At 45.8% G+C, this 24,158-nt stretch overlaps 1 protein-coding gene across 2 annotated transcripts in view; it reads right to left on the bottom strand.

Annotated features, from left to right (window-relative positions):
* Positions 1 to 24,158, bottom strand: part of TRIO (trio Rho guanine nucleotide exchange factor) — a 320,251-nt gene that overhangs the window by 72,639 nt on the left and 223,454 nt on the right. For both annotated transcript variants that reach the window (XM_033110550.1, XM_033110551.1), the window contains exons 30-34: positions 23,594 to 23,784; positions 21,485 to 21,586; positions 18,167 to 18,309; positions 17,490 to 17,589; positions 5,563 to 5,806 (exon numbers count right to left, since the gene is read on the bottom strand). In XM_033110550.1, coding sequence (XP_032966441.1) covers positions 5,563 to 5,806; positions 17,490 to 17,589; positions 18,167 to 18,309; positions 21,485 to 21,586; positions 23,594 to 23,784 — 780 coding nt within the window. The remainder of the gene's footprint in view (positions 1 to 5,562; positions 5,807 to 17,489; positions 17,590 to 18,166; positions 18,310 to 21,484; positions 21,587 to 23,593; positions 23,785 to 24,158) is intronic.

Below are 24,158 nucleotides of genomic sequence, written 5' to 3'. Positions count from 1 at the left end.
TACAAATGGTTAGGATGGCAAATTTTATGTTTTGTGCATTTTACCACAATTAGAAAAAAATGTGTGGGCAGTGAAGAGACCCTCAAGTGTGTTGTCCACTTCCTGGATGAATAAGTTGGGGCCATTTCCACCTTTGGAGAGGTGGCAGGAGAGGGAACTTGAACATTATAGGTTTGAAGAAGGTGGTAAGGCAGTGAAGTATTCAGGTGGACAGAGGAGGATGGGTAGGAAAAGTTTGGCAGCGAGCTTACAGACGGGCCAGATGGTGGAGCCCCAAGGAAACCTTACATTTCAGGTAGTTTCTCATGAAAGGTTCCTAATTTTACCTTGGATTAAAGAAGATGCCTCATTTTTCCGATAATGAGCACAGACCACTGGATTTATGAAAGGTCATTCTTGGGTCTTCTCTTTTCTGGCTGCAGCCAGTCTGGTCAAGACTGAGGCCTGATCTGCCGGCGCCCACCTCCTGCAGGTGCTGTGCTAACGCGGAAAACACGGGGCTATTTCTGGGACGCTGTTTTCGGGAAATGTATGGGCTGAGTTAGAGCCTCTGGCTGTAGAGGCCCAAGGGGCCAGCAAGCAAGAGGTTTTATTTCTCATGTTTTTGTTCTCTTGTTTTCCTCACGAAGAATTCAGGGTGAAAAAAAAATCATGCTTTTTAACTTCCTCGAAATAAAATGCAAGTACTGAGCTATTCACTATCCAAAGGAGAAAAAAAAACTGTAATTATAAACAACTTTCAGAGGCGGTAAGGCGAAGGTTTGTAAGTGGGTATTTTCTTCTAGATGTATCAAAGAACTAGCAAAAAGACCACTTGCAGACGGAACAGGGGGAGGTTTGGAACTGTGTGAATTCCACAGCATTTATTCAGAAAGGCCTCGTAAGAAATGTAAACTCAGAATAGCAGAGCTCGGAAGGACCAGAGGCCACCCACCGCCACCCTATCTTAGTCAGGCCCACAGCTGCAACGTCCCCGATCAGAACTCAGGTCCTCCTGACACGAAGCGCAGACCTGGCAAGTCCCACACACGGCCTCTTCTGACCGCTCCAACCATAAATGTCACTCTTACTACTGAAAGGTCTCGTTTTAAAGCTGCATTTTAGTAAAAAGACAATTCAGTGGGGACTGAAGTGACCGTCCAAGTTCAACGCAAACTGCGCCAGTCTGGGTAGAAATCTAGGTGACAGGTAGTGTCATGACACAGTCCCCAGGTGGCCTTTTCACCTGCCACGAGTGCAGTATGAGCACCCGGAGGTACCTCCTGAAGACAAATGATGGATCCCTGCCTTATTCTTAAAAAAAGTGGAACCAGTTGAAATACTGCCTCTGTGCACTTCAGAGCTGTGCCTCGGTTTCTGACACAGACAATCCTCTTTTCACGGAGTATCTTCCATTCCTGTCACCACCAACTCTGGGTCCTGCCGCCCATCAAGTGAGCCCTGCCCTGCTCTAGGTAAGCTTGCGGGGCTGTCACCTGGAGCTCAGCTCTCGAACACTGTCACATATGGTAGTTTGGTCGTGAAGAAAGAGAAAAGCCGAACTACTCAGTCTAGGGGAGCATAAAAAAGGGGATGTTTTAAACTGGCCTCATGGAAAACACAAACATTGCTGATAGTCCTGTTTACTTTCTGTGACCAAGAGTGAGTAAATAGAGAAAAGCGACAAGTTTTACAAGTTGAGACAGTAGGAAAGAAAAATCCCTCGGATTTACTAAGAGATTAAAGATAATTATGGGGTGCCTATTTCAGGAGCACATCAACGCACTCAGAGCTCCTGGATCCCAGATGCAGGATGGACTCGCTGGGGCAGATACAGAATCTCTACGTCCAGGCCCCGACCCCAGAGACTCTGAGTAACGGCAGACGGTATAAACCACAAACACAAATAAGGCTGGCGGGCACAAGGATTTGCTGCGTCCTTATCCTATTTTAACGTGTTTGGTATCTGTTTAGTCTGTGACTAAGACGCTGTGAAAAAGGAAGCACGGCAGCCAGAGCAAGACAAGAGCGAAACCCCAAGCTTACCTGCCTGCGACAGTCTGACCGGCGGCAATCTTCCCACACTGGCCGTTCCCACAATGTGGAAAGCAGTTTTGTTTGTTTGTTTGTTTGGTTTTTAATTAGTTTCAGGTAGTTAATACAGTATGGGGAATGTAACCAACAATGTTGGAAAGCGTTGTTAAATGGAGTAATCTTCACACGGGAGTCTAGTTTCAGACACAAAAAAAATCTCCTTAAAAAACAAATTGTCCAATTACATTTCTTGTTCATTTTAAATAAGTTATATTTTTATCCTCTCCCCGCCTAACCCAGGAATATATAGCAAGATAAAAGAAACCTAGTGCTCAAATATTCCACGCATGCTCATTGTCCAACAGATTTCCAACTGTAGCCACGCTTCCCCCGAGCAGGGAACCTGGGCAGCGCTCCCAGCGAGGACCGGGAAGTGCCTGGCTCATCTGAGTATTCAGGCTCAGAGTCACACAGCGATGCTTACAATAGCTTATCACTCACAATCAGGTAAACAGACATCTGAGCTTCATAGGCGTGTTTTACATTTGAAATGTACAGAAATTTAAGTTGCTGGGACTGGGGAGTTATGAAACAATCACTACGGCAATAAGGCTGAGAAAATTCTGGAACTAGAGATTAGTAAATGTGCTCCTTCCTCCTGCCTGGAGGGTCGGAGGTGTAAGAATCAAAGACATTTTAAAAACTGTCTTTAGAGATTAACAGCAAGTGACTGGAGACAGTAACGTAATGACAATTCTCTAAGGTTCATGAGTTTTGAAGTGTGTGAAAGGCAGGCCACCTGCTTGTTTGCTATTGCCCAGAGGAGATCCAGAAGGCACGTTTTGTGCCAGAAGGGGCCATACTTCTCACTGCAGTATCCTGCAAGCCCAGTCCGGCTACAAACTGCAAAGGGGCTCAGAACGAGATGCTGGGTAAGCAGGCGCACGTGAGTAATGGCTCCCACAGTCCGGCACTCACCAGTGTGGGCTCACGCCCTCCTTTTACAGGAAAGCAGGAAGAAGGGTTGTGGGGCTGAGCAGACGCAAATCAAGATCTACTTCCCCAGGTGGCGGTGGCCTCTTGCTCCCAGAGTCTCTGCATCGTTTTGTGGACTTCATGCTTTGATCCTTGTCCCTAGTTGTCTGGAGTATTTGATGAAGGCCTCTTCTCCTAACAGACCACGGTCACTGCTGCCTGCTTTCCTGCACTTGACCATGGACAGGAGGCTCTGGCAGGGGCTTGTCCAAGCCCCAAGGAGGATTTCCCTCCCCAGGCTACTGCCCAAGTCCTAGCACTGCAGGGAACACATGACCTTCAGTTTCCTTGCATCACAGGAAAACTGAAAATGTAGGAAAGAAGGAAAGAATGGGTAAGAGTTGAGTCCCTATCTACTGACTGGCTGTTAGTTCACAACAGGTTGTACTCAATGAAGAAACACCTTTCTGGTAAAGATAACGTTAGAGGGTTTGTGAGGGGCAGGGAGTAACTCTTCTAGAATGTCACAGATTATCAGAGAAAAAGGGCTCAGGAATCAAAGTGGTATCTAAACTTAAAAATAAGCAAAAACCCAACCTCCCTAAGTAGTTTTCAGGACAAAGTCAAGGGTGATAAATACATAGTTCTTTCCTCTCGGCTAGCTTGCAATTGTGAATACCAGGAAGCAAAGAACACACCACAGGAAAAGCACATATGAAAAGAAACCTTCCAGAACAAGTGTTATTTGTAGGATGCTAAATTCACTAGGGCCCCTGCGTATAACAGATTAGCTTGAGAAAAGGAGCTGTACGTACTTTATTTTCAACTCAAACTCAAGGACTTAAATACATTATGCGACTGTGGAAATACTCTGGCAGTGGGCTCCTGGGCAGCCCAGTGCACGCATCTACTGGACCTCAGTGTCCCCGTAGGGGAAGCCCAACGCCACGCTAACTCACGGGCAGCTTCGCCAGATAGGAAAGCGGATGCCTCAGCTTGTGGCCAAAATCTGAAAATCCTGTCTTTTCTTTGGATCCCTGAAGGAATAATACCTGACTTTGTCTAGTTTCTTACTGGGGTGACGATAAGGTCCTATTTAGGCCCCAGGTCTGAACATGGGCGGGCCTATAACCGAGGGAGCTCATCAGTAGCTGTGCCCTGCACAGCTTCGTTTAGCTCAACGCGACAAGCCTTCCCTCCCCTCCCGCCCCCAGTCAGAGGGTGGACTCCAGGACGTATCACGATGAATGTAAAGAGGGCACACGTGACAAATGGAGGGAGCGACTGGAACGTTCCAAACTTAATAGGGAAGAACTTGAACACAGCAGACTAGTGATCTTCTCTCAGGAAGGGAGAACAAATTGCATTACCCCCCAATCTGGAAAAATAGGCCGTTTGCCAGTGTTGTAAGAAAATGAAGCTGTGACATAATATAGTTCAAAGCACACAAACGCCATCCGTCCTGCATTATTTTAGAAACTATAGGCCAATGTTTCTTAAAAGGGCTTAAAGTCTCAAATTAGCTTTTCACTTCAGATGAAAGATTAAACCAGCACTGTCCAATACAAATATAATACAAGTCGCACATGTAATTTAAAATTTTCTAGCAGCTACAATTTAAAAGTAAAAAGCAGGTGAAACTAATTTTAATATCACATTCTGTTTAACCCACTCTGTGAAATGTAGCATCACTTCAACATGGAATGACTATAAGATAACTATACACACTTTTTTCACACTGGGTCTTGAAATCCAGCATGTATTTTATACCTGCAGATCACCTCGATATCTCAACAGCCACACTGTGGACATTCAGGAGAAACAGACACACACTCTCGCTAGACGCCCACTTTTGATCCATCTAGACACACATGGAAAAGTTGTCTTGCTAGTTACCGTTATCTAAAAGAGTCACCGAAGAATGCCAAACGCTGTTTTGTTCAAATGCCCTGTTATTTCAGTTTAAAAGCGCTTCTTTCAAAAGCCCGCCTCTCGTCAGTCACAGCTGCAGGAAGCCCTGCCTGACCTGGTCAGCCTCTCTCGGCCCAGCTGCCCTCCCTCCGGTGCAGGGAGCCTGGGGAGTTTGAGATGTCCTGAGACACTCTGCAAAGCTAGAACGGTGGTGTGGTTAAACTCTCAGGGCCCGGATTTCTGGGATTTCACTCTGACGAAATAAAGAGCCCACTGCATGAAAACCTGATTAAGGAGAATCTGAATATGGTCTCACCTGCCCTTCCTGTTTTCAGCATCACCTGGAGGAGAACAGTACCTTTGCTGTCTTCTCCATTTATAAATGACACTGGCCCCAAAACAACAGCCCCCTTCTCTGAACTGACGCCACACTGCACTGTCCTGGTAAATGAGGCAATCGCGCATCATTACTGAGGAACAGGTGAAGTCCTCATTTCCACTTCAGCTCCTGATGGACTGAAACAGCCCAGAGATACAGTGACAATGGGCTGAGGCGGGAGTGACAGGCGCTATGCCCATTACACGGCTGCGGAGAAGAGGGGACAGAAGCACCAGTGTCATCCCGGCAGGCACTGCCCCTGCCACCACGCCCCGGAGGCCTACCTTTGTGGTTGAAGATGCCCTCCATTTCCATACTGCTTCTCGAGTGGGCGATGCACAGGGAGCCGCAGGGAACCAGGCCTTCTGCTGCGGGGGACCGGTCAGTGGTCCGCACCAGGCACCAGTCGGGCTTGTCGTGGGGCCGTTCCAGCACCTCCACCGTCTGGCCTCGGCGGATGGTCAGCTCGGTACTGTTACAGGCGGTGAAGTCGTGGATCACCACTGTCAGCTCGCAGCCGCCGGAGAGCTGGGGAAGCAGAGGGGACAGACACGTCAGCGAGCCCGGGCCACTGGGCGTCCGTGGCGAGGCTGTGAACTCTCCACTCTGCGTGGGCGCAGTACCGGCGCGGACTGCCTGAGCAGGAGCTCTCCACATTCACTGTCCCTTAATGCTCCCTTGGAATCACGTGACAATTTACTTTGTCACGTTTTAACATTTGATTATGATTTTCTGAGTGTTTCACTGTCAGAATCTCATACGACTTTTCATATGAGCACTCAAATCCTTTTTGTGCCTGAGACATTATTCTTCTCAAAAAGTGCTATATGCTCATTTTTTAACTTAGGGCAAACTAACAAAAACTCTGTTTGAAGGCCATCTGGGGGATTAATTGTGAAATATGGGGATAAAATGAGAGAGTTCTATTGGCAATCTTACAGTGGAGACTTCCGAGCTATTTGCGTGCAGGCTCTTCCACCTCACTTGGGTCACAGAGGGGGCAGCACAGCAGGGAGATGGAAAAGGCCACAGGGCTCGCCACCCCCAAAAAATGGGGTACAGCACACCTCCAGGATACTCACTCCTTAGTGGCCATTCCTGACCCCAAACCCTTTCTAGGCTCTCTCTTCCCCTCCATGCTTCCACATGCCTTTCATTCCATACGCTCCATGGACACTGGCTTATTTCCCACATGCCACGTACATTCTGGTCTGAAATCCCCTCTCCTTCCTCAGTCCTCTCACTAAGCTCACTCCCATTTGTTGTCTATCAAAACTCTGCTACCTCGTAGGCCATTTGAAGCACATCCACGAACGCTGTGAAGATACCTCCCTGTGGCCTCAGGAGCAAAGCAGGTGCATGTACTCCCCGTGACCATCTGTGTTCTACGGCCTGTGTCCCACGTCTTCCCCTCAGACGCTGTGCTCCTCAGGGGCAGCGCCTGAATATGCTCATTAATGACCCTCCTCCTGGTGACCGGCTCCCCATCTGGGGACTGTCCCCTCTGGCCCTTCAATCCACGCAGCCCCCCGGAGGTTCACTACCCCCTCGGGGGCTCTGGAAGCGCACCTGCTGTGCTGGTTACTCCCAAGCAGGCACCCAGGCCTGCTGTTTCCTCGTCCCTCCAAAGCAGAGAGTCCAAGCCATGACTTTTACCCCGGCCCCAAATCTGTTGATCTCCACATTGCCTCTGGGCAATGGTGTCATAATCAAGTCTCCCAAGATAAGAAATCTCCCGCTTTTTCACTCTCCAAGTGTCATCAGATGGACTGTAGGATGTTTTTCCAGTTAGTGCCTTTCTCTACATGCTCACACCATTTGGATTTCTGCAGCAGCCTTGGGAGTGGCCTCCCTGATCCAAGGCATCTCGGCCCTGCTGCTGGTTCCCTTTGAAAACGTGGAGCCGTCACCCTATTCGGGAACCTCAGACACAAATTCCTTAGCACAGGGTTCAAGGTTAGCGCTGGTCCCAGCCCACCCTGCTGGCACGGTCAGCAGCTTCTCCTCACGTGCATCCCAGCCAGTGACCGTGTCCTCCTGAGGCAGGCCCTGTGTGCCCCGTGTCCATACCACCCCTTCTGCTTAGAGTCCCCCGGCCCCCGTTTGTCTCGTCTAAGCCCCCCATGAAAGCCACCTGACCAGTCACACCTGTATCCATAATCCTTAGCACTTTTGTTTATAAACAAATTACATCTCAATTCTGAAAAGAGCTGTGTCTTGGGTTATAATGTGTGCGTCTGCCCTCAGCATCAGAAAGCAGGTTTGCGTCGTCTTCTGTGAACTTTCCAGGCCTGGACCAGGAGGGGAGAGCCTGGGCCTGTCTTAGCCACTGCTGAGCCCCCAGTGCCAACAATGGCAGGCACACGGTTTGTACAAGGAAGCTGTTGGACAGTGTCTCCCAAAGCCCACCTTGCACGGTGCGCTGTATGCAGCAAATAGTCAAATACTGGTCAAAGAGGAAAAAGCCAAATGAGTGTGCTCTCAAAATGAAGGCACTGCATTTGAAAAGCTGAAACAAAACATGGGCTTTTCTTCTGTCACTTGAGGAGCTAACGCTGCCTGTGTTCAGTGTGCAACGTGCCCAGTCTTCTGCCAGCCCGAAGGACACAGAAAAGGCAAAGGACACATGAGCAGGCGGCAGGGCAGCAGGGACTGGAAGGGGCGGCTGGGCCTCCACGGGGCCTGCGGCTGGGAGACACCCTTGTGCCAGAGACCAGCAAGCACCAGGCCACTCGCAGAGAGCTGCTCGAGCTCACGGCCTCAGCGTCCTCAGGCCACCTGCCCACGCTGAAGACTGCATCTGGTAGCCCCTGTCCTGCTACTCAGCCCCCTTCTGCTCTACAGCCTGTCTTTCAAGAGAAAGTTTAGATATTTAGAATAAGAAACACATGTCCATTGGACAACCACAGAAACCAAACCAAAACAAACTTCCATAATAAAGCACAGATACCGACAATGCAAATCACCTTTGCTAAGCCACAAAGGGAATTCTTCACAAATGTTTAATCCCCTTCTACATTTTACAAATTCCTCTGTGGAGAAACCACGCAAATCTCACACAGTTGTGAACCAAACATGCGAATGTGAAAAGGTGAAAGGGAGAAGCCCAGCCTGGGGAGGAGTTTTCCTCCAAAGCCCCGCTTTATGGAAGTGGTTAATCCCTGTAACACAAAGGAGAATGTGTTCTGTCCTGGGAAACCATGAGCAATGAAGGAGCCCGGATGTAGAACAAGCCGGCCGAGGTCTCACCGGGCCTGCACTTCCTGCGGACACTGTCCCACCCGCCGCAGCTCTCGCCCCCTGAGCCGCCTGTACACGGGTGCCCGGGGTGTCACCCCTGCCCAGAGCCGCTGGCACAAGCCCTTCACACTGCCATGACACTTGTCCACCGGGAAATACAATTTCAAGATACACTAACTACCTCATCACCAGCCCTTCGCTGGCTTCATGCTGGAGTCTTACTAATTTTTCAGACTGTTCAAAGCCATATGCTGTGTTCTGTGGGTGGGGGGAAGGTGGGAGGGGAGAAAGGGGCTGCCCAAGAAGGAGAATTAAGCTAGACCTTATTTCTGGCACTGGTTTTTTAGCCTCTTACAGAGTAATCAAAAAGTATTGGAAACATCTGTGTACTTGACCGAGCATGAGAAATAAAAATCAAGCCTGTTCTGACAAAGAATTGCATACTGAGTTAAAATTCTTTTTCAAAGGCTTTAGAGAACTTATTAACAAAATCTAGTACCAGACGGCTGTTTTCAAACAGTGCTAAATTTATCGTTAAAAAACATGTATATCTTCTGTCTTTACCCTTAAGAACCAACTGACTTTCCCATTAGAACTTCCTGCACGAACCTTTAAGATGAAGATTAAATGGATGTTTTCTAGTCCAGAAAAGAGACGTCTGTGATTTCTGTCTTTGTTCACATCTGAATATTTTAAAGTTGTTATTATAAAACCTCTCTTTAAAACCAGACTTGCAAATTCAAAAAAAGTTTGTTGTGGGTTTTTTTTTGGTATAAAAGACTTCGAATAACTATTTTGAGGAGCAATGCAAATTATTACTGCATTTCAGAGGAATTAAACTCCCAATTGGAAAAGTTCAGGTAGTTTATTATCCCTGATTAGGGATGGCTGAGGTCTTCTTTGCTTTCAATGACAGTTCTACCCCCAGTGACCCAATTCCATCACTAAGTTGAAAGAGTTACTATTTCCTTTACCTAGTTTAAAATGCACGTTTCCTTTCCAACCACATCTTGTGCAAGGTTTCTCAGTTATCTTCTTCACTTCTGTGTACTTTACATACTTCTCCCATGGGCTCCTGACCGTATGTCTTCGGTTCAGGACTGCAATTTACGAAAAGCTCAATTTCCACAACTCACATTAACTCTTGTGACGTTCCCATCAGAAGACAGATTTTTTAAAAACAATCTTTCTGCTTCTCACCTTTAAAAAATAAACGTGGTGACTAAAAGGCACGACAGTGAAATGGCCTCCGTTGGAGCCTGGACCTTGTCACCAAGGCCGTGCCTCCTGCAGACAGGCCCTTGTCACCTAAAAGGGCTGCCAGCAACGCCAGTGACACACACGCACAGCCTCTGCGGAATCAAACCAGGGTCTTGGCCGGAATCTTCTACAGAGTGAATGGAAACGAACAAGTCGCTGGGTTTTACCCATAAGAATGAAATTCTCATCTTTGGTCATAGCCATGTGACGCTTCAACAATCACCACATAAAAGAGAATTTTACTTTCTGTTTCCTGCAGAAGCCAAGTGATAGCCTTGTCCGAAGCTAGTTAACGGCAGTACGGAAAACAGACCCCTGGATGGGGATTTCACCCCGTTGCTCCTTGGAGCGCCCCCTCCCTGGCACGTTATCATGAGACAGCTTTACGTTACAGGAACGTACAGTTCTGGAGACACAGCAGCAAACACCTGGTCGAAACAGCCAAGCTCCCTGATGAGTTCTGGGCCCAGTTCTGACCAAGGAAAAGGGCTCTTTACAAATGGTGAGACTGGTGTGGCGGAAGATGCAGTCGCTCTGCAAATAATTCTACTTCAAGAACCCAAGATTGATTGCAGGTGGGTGTCTGGCCAATTTTCTGAGAGCAGTTCAAAGGGAGAGGCGGAATATGGTCTAATAAAAGCCACTTTCCCTACAGAACAAAGTGTATCAACTGTTGTGAACTGTCACATCCTCCGCCCAATACAGCTCAGTCATTCAGAAACCTCACAAAAGGGCCTGTGGTTTCGTGGAGATTTCCCACAGAGCAGACCAAAGCATGCTGCCTTGGTGAAGGGATTAGGGAGCCCAGCTCCATTCCTGGCAAGCCTCCGTACACAGAACAACACCCCAAGGAGAGGAATTACACCCCACGTTCTCAGCCGCCCGAGCTGTGGCTGGGCAACCCGCTGGACCCAGGTCTCCCGCTAACCTGAACGCCAAGGTCACAGAAGCGCTCACCAAATCTACTGAGTCTCAAAGCAGATCACTGTGATAGGCTCTCACTCATTGGAGGTACAAAAAGAAATCCATGAGAACTGAAAAATAGTGCAGATGGTAAGTTTTATATGATTTTACCATCAAAAAGAAAATCTGTGAGAAAAAATTTTTTTAAAATCAGCAGCTTACCATACCCAGTATTTTATCCAGAAAAGAAATGCTGAGTGTTCTGGGACATTACTTCTCCACTCTTTACCAAGGCGACCAACACATTGGTTTTCTGACATAAAAATAATTCTTGGAAGGATTCCTTGACTATGTGATACACATGAGGTGGAATGGAAAATTAGATGCAAGGAAGCTAAATTTAAAAGAAACAACTAAAAAGGCAAAATTTAAATGTAGAAAGTCAAGCAAATCAGACAAAGGGCAGCTATGGTGTGTCCCAGGCTTCAAGGGTTTGCAGAAGCTGAGCTGGACTGCACTCCCTCACTCTGAACGTGCTGGTACTAGAACGAGAGCTGCCAGAACACGCTGTGCAGGTACTGCAGACGCTCCTGCAGGAAAAACAATGAGAGTTGGGAAGAAGGAGACAGTTGAAAACCACCTGCACTACTTTATGTCTCCAGGCCCTGGAAAACAAAGAACTTCTTAGGACAATTTAACCCAAAGAAACCCACTTACTGCATTTCCTGAGCGAGCAAAACAATCTTCTGGCCATAAAAGTCCATTTGAAACGCCGTTTTTTGTCTGTAATGGAGGGACACCAACTGAAGAATTCAGGTATGAGGGCCACGTAAGCAGCTGACGGGGCGCCTCACACAGGAAGAACAGGCATCACCCCTCCGGCCTCAAGACTCAATCAAACTTGGCATCATCCTCCACAGTAGCTCTGATGGTGGTGTAACGCTTACATTAAAAATTACTTTTCAATGTGCCAATATTCGTAGAAACACTTTTGGTACATGTTTACCCAAACTTTATATTTAAAAAAAAAAAATCTTCCTTTTCTTAGAACCAAGGCATTTATGCGTACTTTAGCACGGAGGTTTTGTTTTCCTGATTAAGCACGGCTATCAAAGAGTACATTCATTTTGTGGTTTTATGAGAGCACTTAAAAACTCGTTAATAATTACAAAAAGCCACAGTCAATTAGAATAGAAAACGAAGATTAGCAAAAGGATGGGTTAGCCCGTGCCACCCATGCCCAGGCTGGGGCTGGGGAGCTGTGTCCTGGTTCTTTCCTGAGTTGGGGCACCGGTCCTGGGCTGGCACACGAGCTGCCCCCGGGATTTATGAACCATGTCCCTGCCTTGTGAACAGCATGAAGTCATTTGAGATGGATGCGGACACTGTGCAGCTAACTCGGCAGGATTCAAGATGAGCAGCTGGAAACACATTTTAAGCAAGAGTCGCCTTCTTTTTCAGTGACTGCCCATTCGATCTGTGGTCAGTGTTTGCTGTTGAGCCACCAAAATGCTTCAGTCCGGGCACAAATGCTGAGCATCTGGTCCTAATGACCACAAGTAGCTTCTAAATCCACTGCCATCAAGAGCCCAAATAAGGGGACAGCGTAGACAGGAATCGGCTGCTAGTGGGGAACGCCACCAGCCCGAGTGTGAGGGTGGACGAAGCAATCTGTAAAATGAAGACACACCAATGGCTCATATTTATCCAGTGCTCAGTAGCTGCAAGGCGCAGTTGTAAACACATTGCACGTTTTGAATGCTGACATCCCTAAGAGATGAGTCACATCATTATCCCGTTTTTAGAGGAGGAGACTGAGGCACAGAGAGGTGAAGGAGCTCGGCCAAGGCCACCAGCTGCTGAGGAGCAGAGCTCAGAGGCCTGGCTGGCGAGTGCTTCCTCGTCCTTAACCATCTGCTATTTCTGTTAAATACTGCACAGAACTACAGTAAGTCCTCCCCCATAGGTGCTGTGACTGTAAGTGACACGAGGGATAACGAAACCAACTTGACCGCAGGCAAAGTGATACAAACAAGGGTGAGTTCCGGGGACATGTCATCTACGTGACAAGACGATGTTGAACGAGCAACACTGCCATCTGAGGACCATGACCCTCTGAGCAGAGAAGGCTAACTGATGTCCGGGGCATTCCGTCTGAGGAGGTTAAAACTACGTGTCGTCCTGTAGGAAGGCTTCTGCATCAAACGACTCAACTGCATGCCCGCTTGGGGCAAACCTGCAAGTGGTCCTGGGAGACCCAGGGAGCCCTGGCGAGGCCAGCAAGCCGAGCGCCTCCTCTGGGCCAGGTGCCCACTTGCTTCTGGCACCTTCAGCCAGGGCAAGGGGAGGGCTGAGGGCAGAACCAGGGCTCATCTTCACTTCCTGCTCTGTGCCAGGCACACAAGGGATGGAGGCTGAAGACAAGTTTCCTTTCACAAAAATGTGAATTTAGCCATCATCTAAAAAGTGTTGGCATGAACTGCTTGTACTGCAATTTACGTAAATCCACCCAAGTGCCTACGGCACGGAAGGTCACTGCCCAAAGCTGACTGACATTTTAAACTGCGTGAAATCTCATCTCCCCAACACAGTGCTACAGCTTTATTAATAGTAACTAAAACCACTTATTGTTTTAAATATGTGGCTTCATATATTCCCATTATAGTCAGTTTGGGGCACTGCACAACAAGTATCAGTCTCCACTGAACTTCCCGCTCACTAAAAATTAGAACTGGGTTGCCTGTGACCCAGAAGGACGCTCATACCTGGACCCTGCTGGCGGGGGCCAGCTTTTGCACACACACCTCATCTTGCCTCGGTGATTTTTTTTATCTTGATCTCAAGGTGCTCATTCAATCGTAGCCTATATGTGATTCCATATTTTCTAGTTTCCTCGTAATACAAATTTGGGGTATATGAAATAAATCACAGGCTAATAATAAGGCAGACAGAAAGAAAAAAGTTTAAAAATGAGAGAAAAAAGTTTAAAACTGGTTCTTTATTATACTAAACACATTTAGCTCCATGTTCAGATCTTGTGTGACAGAATGAGGTTCAGATAGTGACAGGTAATTAAATCCACATTCCGTCTCTGGCTTTAGCGCTCTCGTGCTGGGTGGCCCTGGAGGGTCATCCAGCCTCCATCATTTCCTCACAGCCCCAAAGGCTGGCTCAGAACCCTCCTCCTTAACCTCTTGAGACAAGCGCAGGACAAATGAGATAAGGGTCTGGCAAGCACTTGATTTCCTTGGAACCCAAATTGTATTGTCCTAAGATCATTTTTATCAGCATAAGTACTATGAACATAGGCAAGAATCGGTGCTAAACTCACTTTTGGAACAAAGAGATGGCATCTTTTAAAGGAGGGACTGTGCTCGTGGGGGCATGTGGTTTGTATCTGTGACAATACAATGTTGACAGCGCTCCGGAAAGAGGGCCCGGGAGCCCGTGCTTCACAGACTCTTCTGAAAACCTTCTGCGCCTCATCTGAGAATTACTGCAGCCCTGGGCAGAGAGCTTTTCCTTAAGAATTCTCCTAGAGGCTGAGTCACAAACATATCCCCCCACCCAGTCTCTGAAATGGAACCAAATTCCATGATAACAGCTAACTCATAACAGACATCGTAAAGTAAGCCAAACATGCAGAATACAGTTAAGTAATTCCCCCCGTCAGATATATCTGCCTGTGTCACCAGAGGCCATTTAAGTTTGAAATACACATGGTGGAAAGGACCTCGAGACATATGAAAAGTTAGTGCCATCAGAGGGAGACAAGGGGTTTTTCTGGTTAAGCCTGGTTCAGAGGAACAGTACATTTTACAAACGGACTCAGGAAAGGATGCAGTTTCCCAATTTTTAAAACGTATTCTCCTGAATCATCTACTAAACCTGAAATGTTCTACCAGAAAAGTACAAAAAGGGAAGACGGCTACAAGCAAACCTTCCAAAGCAGAGAACACACAAATACAGGCACACGTATGGCAGCAAATACAGGCACACGTATGGCCTTCTTTTCTACAGGCCTAATCGGTGTGTGTCCTCTCCAAGCTCCAAAGTTTGACTTATCTTTATTTAGCCTCACTTGTTGTTTACTCTCATCCCAAATGAAGATCCCAAGAACTGAAAAAGATGACCCACTGTGGTGCTATGATCTTCGGCTACATCTCACCTCTTTTTCAGGCACGTACTTTGGAGCCTGTTAAGCATTGGTCTTTTTGACGGGTATTACAGGAAATACATGCCGGGTCCACTTAAAGAACGTGAGTTTTGGAGTGTTGTTACTTCAAGCTGGGTAAGAATCATGAGAATGTTAAGCTGAGTGTTGCTGAGTGACAGACAGGCTGTTGTCACAGCTTCACTCACTCTGCAATGCTCAGGTGACGGCAACGGCTGCCTCACAGACGTGGCCCTTTCGGGATTTCCGAGCTACAGAATGAAGTTTACAGATAACGCATTAGAGGAGCTAAACAGAAATGGGTGCATTAGCTCTACAGATAAAATACTTATTAGTCAGTTCTTTACAAACACTAATATTCCAATAGACTCCCAGGGTAGAATGATTAATTTCTGTAAACCTATACTTTTCTGTTAGTAATTTCCTCTTCCTCTTTCATTGGGCACAAACAGAAATTGCTGTCTTAATGGATAAGGCCTTATTTTTCTATAGGAGTTGGGCGGGCTCAGTTTCAACTTCACATAAGTCTACTTATGCTGTAACAGATCTGAAGAAGAACTAGTTACACTATCCCTGACTCCAGGACGAAGGCTTGTTTCTGTGGCAAACCTCGTGTGGTTTCCAGTCAGCCCCAGGTCAGGGACCGCGGCCGCCCTGGAGTGCTGGCACACAAACCCTCCACGTGAGAAGGCATGGAGCGTGGAGCGGCGCCGGACAACTCCACTCAAGGTGGGGATTGCTGAGTCTGCAGCCCCTCAGTAGAGACGGGGGCCATTTCTGGATCCCCCCGCCAGCCATCCGTATATACGTAAAGTGCCTGAAGAAACACTCCCACTTTCTTCTTGGACCAATCTCCAGAAAAATCTTTATACACCTTCCAAAAGGCAGAATTTTTACATTTATTTACCTTTTTGGCAATTTCATCCAAATAACTTATTTAATTAAAATAAGTTTTCAATTACAGTTGACATTCAATATTATATTAGCTTATTTTTTGAAAATGAACTTTAAAACACCTTTCCAGGTAAACCCAGACCAGATCCGTCAGTGTGTATCCGGTAAGAGTGTGAACTTGGGGGCGGATGGGCCTGCAGCTGGAGTTGTGACCCTCCGCATGGAGAGTCTATGAAACGGTCGGAACGAACGTGGCCACTGCCCTCGACCTGACCTACTATTTATTATTTCTGACTTTTCCTTCAGGTGGCATTCTTGTGTACACTGACTGTTTAGACAACTCAGTCAGCTCAATTATTATTTTTAAAAAGAAAATAATCAGAATTACTCTAATGAAATGCTTCCCAGTGCAAACTTTATTTTCTTAACTAAATGACTACAGGGTGGGGCTGCAGGGAGAGGTGCAGTTAGGGACCGAATGCCTGAACACGTCACCTATCTTGTTTCTCATTATTGCTACTGGCAAGAAATATTTGCTGAACGCTCATACACTGGGCTCTGAACAACAGAAAACGAGACATTGTTTTTATTCTTCAGTCCCGCTATTTTAGCATTCGACGTTCTAGGACTTACTATTAACTGAACTCAAAAAGCAGAGAAATAACTAATTCCTCAAACTAGAAGCATTTTGAAAATGAAATTATTGTAGGACAGCAATATTTTTAAACCTACTTACTATGTCCTACCATGAATTCTCCAGCAAAACTGAATGAGGAAAGACCAAAGTCTGGGACGGTAAGACTTGCCACCTGAGATAACCGCCACTATGGGCCTGTCCCCTCTGTCTCCAATCACGTCCACGACGGTGCCGTCAACGCACGTCCTCCCTACGAATGCACACGCTGTGGGAAGGCCTCGCAAACAACTCCTGCCCCTCACGACCAGGACTAAGGTCTCGTGCCACAAAGCACGGCTCCCATCAGACAGTGAGAAACCCAGGCATTCTGAACGGACGGCACGTGCAGTGAAAGTGCTCGCATGCTAGAACAAAATGGGTGCTCGTTTTAGTAGGAACAGAAGACTTCATTGAAATGAAGGTCCCCCCATTGTATTTGCAGAGGACTGTGGTCATTTGTGCGTAATGTAAGCCCAGGATTCCAATGTTTCCTGTCAATGTATTTTGTAGGTATCAAGAGCGAATCATGGGATACTCCAGCCACCTCTGTGGACGGTATACCTACCAGACCTTGACACAAATCGAATCTGCCTTCCTAGTGGTCAGCTCGGGGGCAGGCCCACACCAGCGCACACTTCCTGTGTTCTAGAAGGCGCCTCACGGCCAATCTGGAGGACGTCGGTGCCCCTGCTTCAACCAGAGCAGCTCTGCTTTTATGCACCAGGGCTCTGAGTAAGATTAACTGAAAACAACAGGTTCTCCTGCTGAACAGAAAATAACACGCTGCTTGACCACACTGCCACAGCCACCCTGATAGAAAACCAGGTAACTGCACTGGGAAGGGCAAGTGATATTTTTCTGAATTCTCAGGGTTCAAGTCTTCTAACTGGGACACCCCAAAGTCTTTGCCCCAGGTACCGGGTCCTCGCACAACTCTTAGCACATAGCACTTGTTTGAAAATGTTGATGACACCTGTTGTTTATAGATAAAAAAGAGGCTACTTCCTACAGATCACAGACTAGCTACACTGACGTCCCCAATGAAAGGTTTGGTTACAACTTACCTTATCACTGTCTAGTGTGTTCTGAGACGTCCGGGAGGCGATTGAAATTGTATCAGGCTGGCTGCTGCCATCACCTTGGCTATCCAGGTCTTCTCCATCCCTGGAGACACAAAGAAACTTTGAATTCCCGATGCTGCTGGATTTGTTTTCCAGGAGTGATTAAAGATCGTCTATCAGTCATTGGAGAAATAACAGATTTGTTTAAAGAGGTGCAAGTCAGCTACCCCCACGGTATTTATGATGACTGATGGCTCTCCATTTGAGCCCAGGCTTTTGGGCAGGCACGGGGCCAAGGGCCAACATCCATCATTCCATGTAACTCACACAATAAGAAAATATAGTTGATACGGTTACTTCCATTTTAGAAATGAGAAACAAAAACGTCTGGATGCTATAACTTGTCCAAAGCCACGTGCACGAGCACACGCGGGTGGGAAGGGACCGCGGCAAGGGATTTGCACGCAGCCCTTCATTTACTGTATGCTGAAGCAGGTTCTTGTCTTGACAAAGCAATTTCATTACTAAGAATTATGTTATATATAAACTGTGTTTTTTTTTAAAAAAACACAAACATTCCTCAAAATATCTGAGAACGAGTTTTGAAAAATAGTAAGTTAATATCGCCTTGTTCTCTCCCTATTAAATAAATCAACTTCCACAAAATCGGCGGCACTCACCTCCTTCCCTTCTGTCTGGTTGCCGGGGCTGTTTTGGGGATGTGGATGGGCTCCTTCAGGGCGCCCTTCAGGTGGATGGTCCTCTCCTGTATCACTTCGCGGATGTGCTTTATCCAGTCCTGCTTGTTTTCTATACTGGAAGCCTTAAGGAGGTGGGAGGGTCCGTCAGGGCACAGAAGGGGCCCTTTCCAGGTCCTGCACTAACCACACTTAAGCCTCCCCCATTCCTGGAGCTTCCCATTTTAAAAATACCTTTTTGGCAGAAAAGCGACCACATCCTATGTTTAATTTTCCACCAAATAATGACCCTAGTTTTGAATTTTTTCATCAAAACTGTTTTAGTTTTATAGCATTTATGTCATTCCAGATGTCTGAATACTCTAACGATCAATCATTCCCCAGCCCGAAGAACTTTTAAGCACAACTACCCCCAAACCAAAGATTCTTAGAGGCTATTTAGGCCCAGAGTAGTGGTCAGCGGCTAGTGACGTGTCAAAACAAGCTGAACTAACGCCCACACGTCGCGTGCCTCGTGCCCGGGACGCATCCAACAACGGCTGCAGCTGCCACGCTTTCCTGCTGCAGCCTCTCCTCCCTCCCACAAGCAACTGTGGAGTCGGGCTCCCTTATCCTCACGTTCTCGATGAGGAACCGTAGCCTGGACACACTGGAAATGTGCCCGCGGTCACACGGCCGGCAGGTGAGGAAGCTGGAATTCCCGGAGCGCATGCCAGAGCCTGGCACCCAAGCTCCGCATTTATCTACCTCTGGTTATACCACCAGCATAAACCAGTGCAACCTACTGCCAGTCATGGTTGGTGGAGTTACCTTGACTCCATTACAACTGGAGAAAGGTTCTCCGACAATGACACACAGCAGATATTCAAAAAGCAGTTGTTGAACGAACACATATGGCATCACTTTTTCCAGATCTTATTTCTTTCACTGTGCCTCAAAGGAGGAGGGGTGCTTTTTTTTGTATGTTATTTTTTTCCTTTTAGATGTTCTGGGCCTTAGTAACAGTTTTTAATTTCCTTATGGACAACATCAACCTCCTATGCTATAAGCATAATTCCCTGTAAATGATTAAAACAATTGTCAGTGGGATTGTAGATGAGATCATGAAGGGCGGGGAACCCACCATTTTCTCATGGTCGACCTTGTTTTTGAAACTAGAAAGCCAAAGCCCACGTTGGAAAAGGAAATTAAAACCGAGAACTCTCTAAATAAAACGTTATAGCTGAAGGATATGTCTTTAATGTTATTTAGGGGTAGAAATGGGGAAATGAAGGATAAACAGAGCCCCTTACTCCCAGGCCAGGGTTGGATGCCAGGACAGCCATAAAACTGACTTCTTCTGGGGTAGGAGGCAGGGTGATTAGGGAACAGGGGAATCTGTGCATGAAATAAGCATCTCAGGGTGGAAAATGTGAACTCTACAGATCTACTAGAATTTATGTCTCGCACAAATGTTCAGAAGGTTAAACAAAGAGAAGTATCTGAGGAAGAGCATTTGGCAGAGCTTGGAGACAAAGGAAAACTGTTACTATGGTTCAGAAATGAAGAAAATTCCCATGATATAAAGCAAACTGATCATCACATTTATGGAGAGTCATTCTCCTAATAGTCTCAATCTGCTTAAGGAAGGATTTAGAGATAAAATTCTCCCTTGCAGACTATAAAAGTAAAAAAAGGCCACAGGTTCGTTTTACAATTTCCAAGCCGTCACCGTCACTGCCATTACCCTCATGACCATCAATCACCACCATCACCACCATCACCTCCACCGCCTTACCACCAAAAGCACCATTTTCTTAACCATTATGAACGTCTCAACCACCATCTCTACTCTCACCACCATCTCCACCACAGCCACTATCACTACCACTTCCACTGCTACCATCTCCACCATCACCATCACCACCAAATGAATGAGGACATCTGAAATGAATGAGGACATCATTTCCTTTAGTCTCTCCTTGGGAGTCAGAAAAATGTTACTGAAAATTTCCTAGAAAACTTTCATCTGGCAAAGCCCACAGGAAATCTTATATTTCAATTGCATCATGAGTATTTCATTATGTCCTAAATGAAAGTAATCTATATCTGGCTAAAATATCTGGCACTGTTTCTTAAGTGTACCCTTTGGCATCTGTCAGCACAACTAATCTGGATAAACACTTAATGTAAGTTGGAAGTTTTAAGGTCTTGAGTATACTTTAAAATTTTATGCCTTAGAAAAGTTCAGCTATCAGTGCAATTGTAGGGCTTTATGCCAGTCAGTACTAGCAAGAACACACTGGGTTGGTAATCATAAATCCATTGCAAAACAGTCCATCATTTCCATGTGACCTGAGAAGCACAATGTCTTGGGACAGTCAGCAGTCACTAAAGCACAGGCCTGACAGGATTGACAGGTCGCTGCATAACTCCTAGTCGCTGGGAATCCCAGAGAGAGAGTAAAGGAATGTAAGAGACAAAATCGCTGACATGCAAGGTCACACACCAGAGCCCCATTAAGCTTCTGGCTCCTCTCCCAATATTCTACACATCTTTGTCTACATCTTCCCCCAAACATCCTGAAGTCGATTATGATCCTTCCAGACAGCTCAAGAAGACAGTTCCATCTGTATTTTCTCAAACACAGAAGGAGGGAAGTACATAAGACGCTCTTAGAGGCCTATGTCGTCCCGAGGAGAGGGGAGTATAATCAAAACAGAGTTCCAATCAAGTATTCAAAGATATTTTCCTATATGTACAGACTTTATACCTCAAAGCACCCTTAATGTTTTTGAACACTTTAAATCATAACATTATCTAACCCTGTACCTGATAATTATCCCCCCTTTCCTCTGCTCCCACACTAGAAAGCCAAAATGCCTAGGAGACTCTTGGCATGTTCAGCCCTAAAACTGTCAAAGGCCCTCACAAACCCATCGCGTGCACATTTTCCTTTGGAAACCAAAGGTCAAGTGTGCAATGGGTCCATATCTCTTTCCTCCTATACGTCAACCTCCTGCATCTCTTACGGAATCAACTAAGTCTTTTGAAGACTAGAAGAATGGGAGAAGTTTGAAGACCTTGCTCCATTTGATCTTTTAGTAGGCAGGCAGAAGTTTAGCTCAAGTTACTTCATCACTAGAATACCAAACTGAATTTATTCTATTCTTGTGGTGGTAATCATCAATCCCAAAAGGAGACAAAAGGAACACACAAAACGATATAAAAAACAGTATGGCTCAACCACAGGACAAACAAGCACACATTTGCTGTGATAAACTTGTCACACAGCACTACCCAAGCTTCCACTGAACGTACCTTAAGGACAATTTTATTATCTGAAGTCGGCGTCCTCCCCACCCACAGTGCAAATTTGCAAGGATCTCCTTCAACATGTTCTGTGACACCCAACTCTGAGGTCTGGACAAAAAGACAATTATATAATTAGGTGACAGTAAGTAAAATCCACAGACCAAGAGAACCATTTCTGGTGACTTGTGGTCATGCTAGGTTATAACAACATGGTTTGTTTACATTAATAGGTAATCCTCTGAGCTCGTTTTAGCTAAAATGAGGTACTCTGTTCTCCGGCTCCACACGACTGGTTTCTCGCCTTTCATTTCCTCCGAGCACCTCTACTGGGGATTCTGGGGCTGGTTAACAAGCAAACCCAGAGGAAGGAAAGCCAACTATCTGAATACCCTGTTATCTGGAAAACCGAGAGCTATTTCCACCTTATAAATACAAAATGGGTCTGTTCTACTTGCAAAACAGCAGCTGCCTTACATTTTCAGCATTAATGAAGTAGCTTCACAAAGGGCAATGGATGTGTGCTCAGTTATTTTCCAATTTGTTTATCAACACCATTAACTTTTAATATTTCACTAAAGATTTTACGGGCTAAGAGACAGAAGTTCTCTCTGTGATATATACAACCATAACGCACAAACAGGGCAGAGTATAGATGAAAGCCAGTCTCTTCAGTGCCCCCAGCACAATCAAGTTCACCCCAATGTGTCCTCCCCTCCCCAGCAAAGGAAGTGATTCATAATCTGTACCTCCAGAGGCGGCCTCTGAGGGAACCTTAACTTTTAACAGATAAATTAAGTGAAGATGTATCAGCTTCGAAAACAGACTAGGCTGGTCTCTATGGATAAATTAAAGCCAGCTAGTGAAATTACTCGCCAGCAATGCTGCATTTCTTCTTTCCAGTAAGTATATGATCTAAAATGATGTCAGCAGGGCTGTGATCCAAAAGACAGTCTCAAACAGGATATAAGCCAAAGAAAATGGGATGAAAACCATTAGTTTGGACTTGCAAATTCCAGATTATTATTAAGATGATTTCTACACTTGGTAGTATTTTAGTCCTTTGGGACTTTGATTAGCATATGGATATCATAAAAAAGTAGAACACATAAAGTATAAATTGTCCAAATTCCAAACATCTACCCATATTTATAAGCAATCTTCTGTACCTTGCATAAAGAAACCAAATTCTATCACAGTTTTTTTCTTTCTATGATGGTAATTTTTCCTTAGTTTTGCCTAATTTTCCTCTGCCTGACCCTGTCCAGCAATTCTGTGTTGATAGCCCTCTGAGATCTTGCCCACTGAGGGAAGATGGAAGTACAGTGGACCCAGGGGACGACACCTGCCTGAGACTTTTCTGACAGCCCACATGTGGTTTTACAGAGACTGGTTGGGTGTGCTATTAGTGAAAAAAAGGTACCAGGCATGTTTCTCTTGCCAGGAAGTACTAAAAAGTTAAATACGAATCAAATACCTCACTGTGCCTAACCAAGCACTCAAGGGTAGCTGTGTCTAGATGCAGGCATTGTGGATTTTTAAAAACTATTTTGGCTTACGTATTTTTTTCCTCCAATAATCGTATTTTACTATTGTAAAAACACATAAATTTATTTTTTCATAAATTTACCTTTAATGAAAAAAAAAAAAATCAAACCTCATCATTAAGAGCCCCGGGTGAGCCACCCAGTAAGGCTGCTTAAGTATATTCCCTTGTCAGTGAATGAAAAATTAATTAGAATGATATGAGAACTTGTTAATCATAGTCTGATATGACCAATTTATGTATTCATAAAGCTAGTTAAGGCACGCGGGAGATAAATGATTTAAATTCACTTACAAAGTGTTTTCGTATCCTGCAGTTAAAAGTCTATGGGATTTAGAAAAAGCCGTGGCCTAAGTCTAGGGAAATTCAAACTCACGGGTGCCCTCTAGTGGGCTCAAGGCTGTCAAAGAATTTAGTGGAGGAAGATGGAAACATGACAATTTAGATTTTCACATTTTAGGATAGTTGGGGAGGTTAAACTGAAGGCAACAAAAACAGTAACTTTTCTCTACCTACAAAACGGCTGCAATTGTGTTACCTTTAAACTTACAATTCTGAACGCCTATACTTACAAACAATTTGCTTTTATAAAGGTACTTGCTTCTCCCACTGGAATCTTTCACTTCTTTACTAAACACTAAGGACATTTCAAAAAGGAAGAGATGCCGTTCTCGACCCTTTCGAATTAAGGTTTTTGGGTCCCACACTTGGAAGGATTCCTGCAGGATGAGTTCTCCCTGAGACTCAATATTTTCATCGAACCCTACAACATAAAAAAAAGAGGCACAATCAAGTTAAAAGAAAAATAAACGTGATGCACAAGACAGCATTATGACTACTAAAACATTTACAAAATACCCATCCTTTAAATCTCAGTTTCCTATTTCCTATCTGGGCCACCCGACTCCAGTCTCCCCAGCACCGACCCATCTGACAAACGCTAATTCTTCCTAAAACACGACTTTGCATACATTTCCCCTTGTTCAAAAAAAATGCAGCGACTCCTCCTGTCTGTGTTCTCTAAGTTCTGTTTCCTTAGGGGGCGTTCTCACCACCTGAGACGCAGTTGCACGCCTGCCTCCCGGCCCCTTCATTCACAGCGTTCCCTCACACCAACCTCTGTCCGCAAGGGTTCAC

This window comes from Rhinolophus ferrumequinum, chromosome 7, assembly GCF_004115265.2.
Source record: "Rhinolophus ferrumequinum isolate MPI-CBG mRhiFer1 chromosome 7, mRhiFer1_v1.p, whole genome shotgun sequence".
NCBI lineage: Eukaryota > Metazoa > Chordata > Mammalia > Chiroptera > Rhinolophidae > Rhinolophus > Rhinolophus ferrumequinum.
Note: the sequence above shows the minus strand (reverse complement) of the source record. Positions and strands in the feature narration are given on the sequence as shown.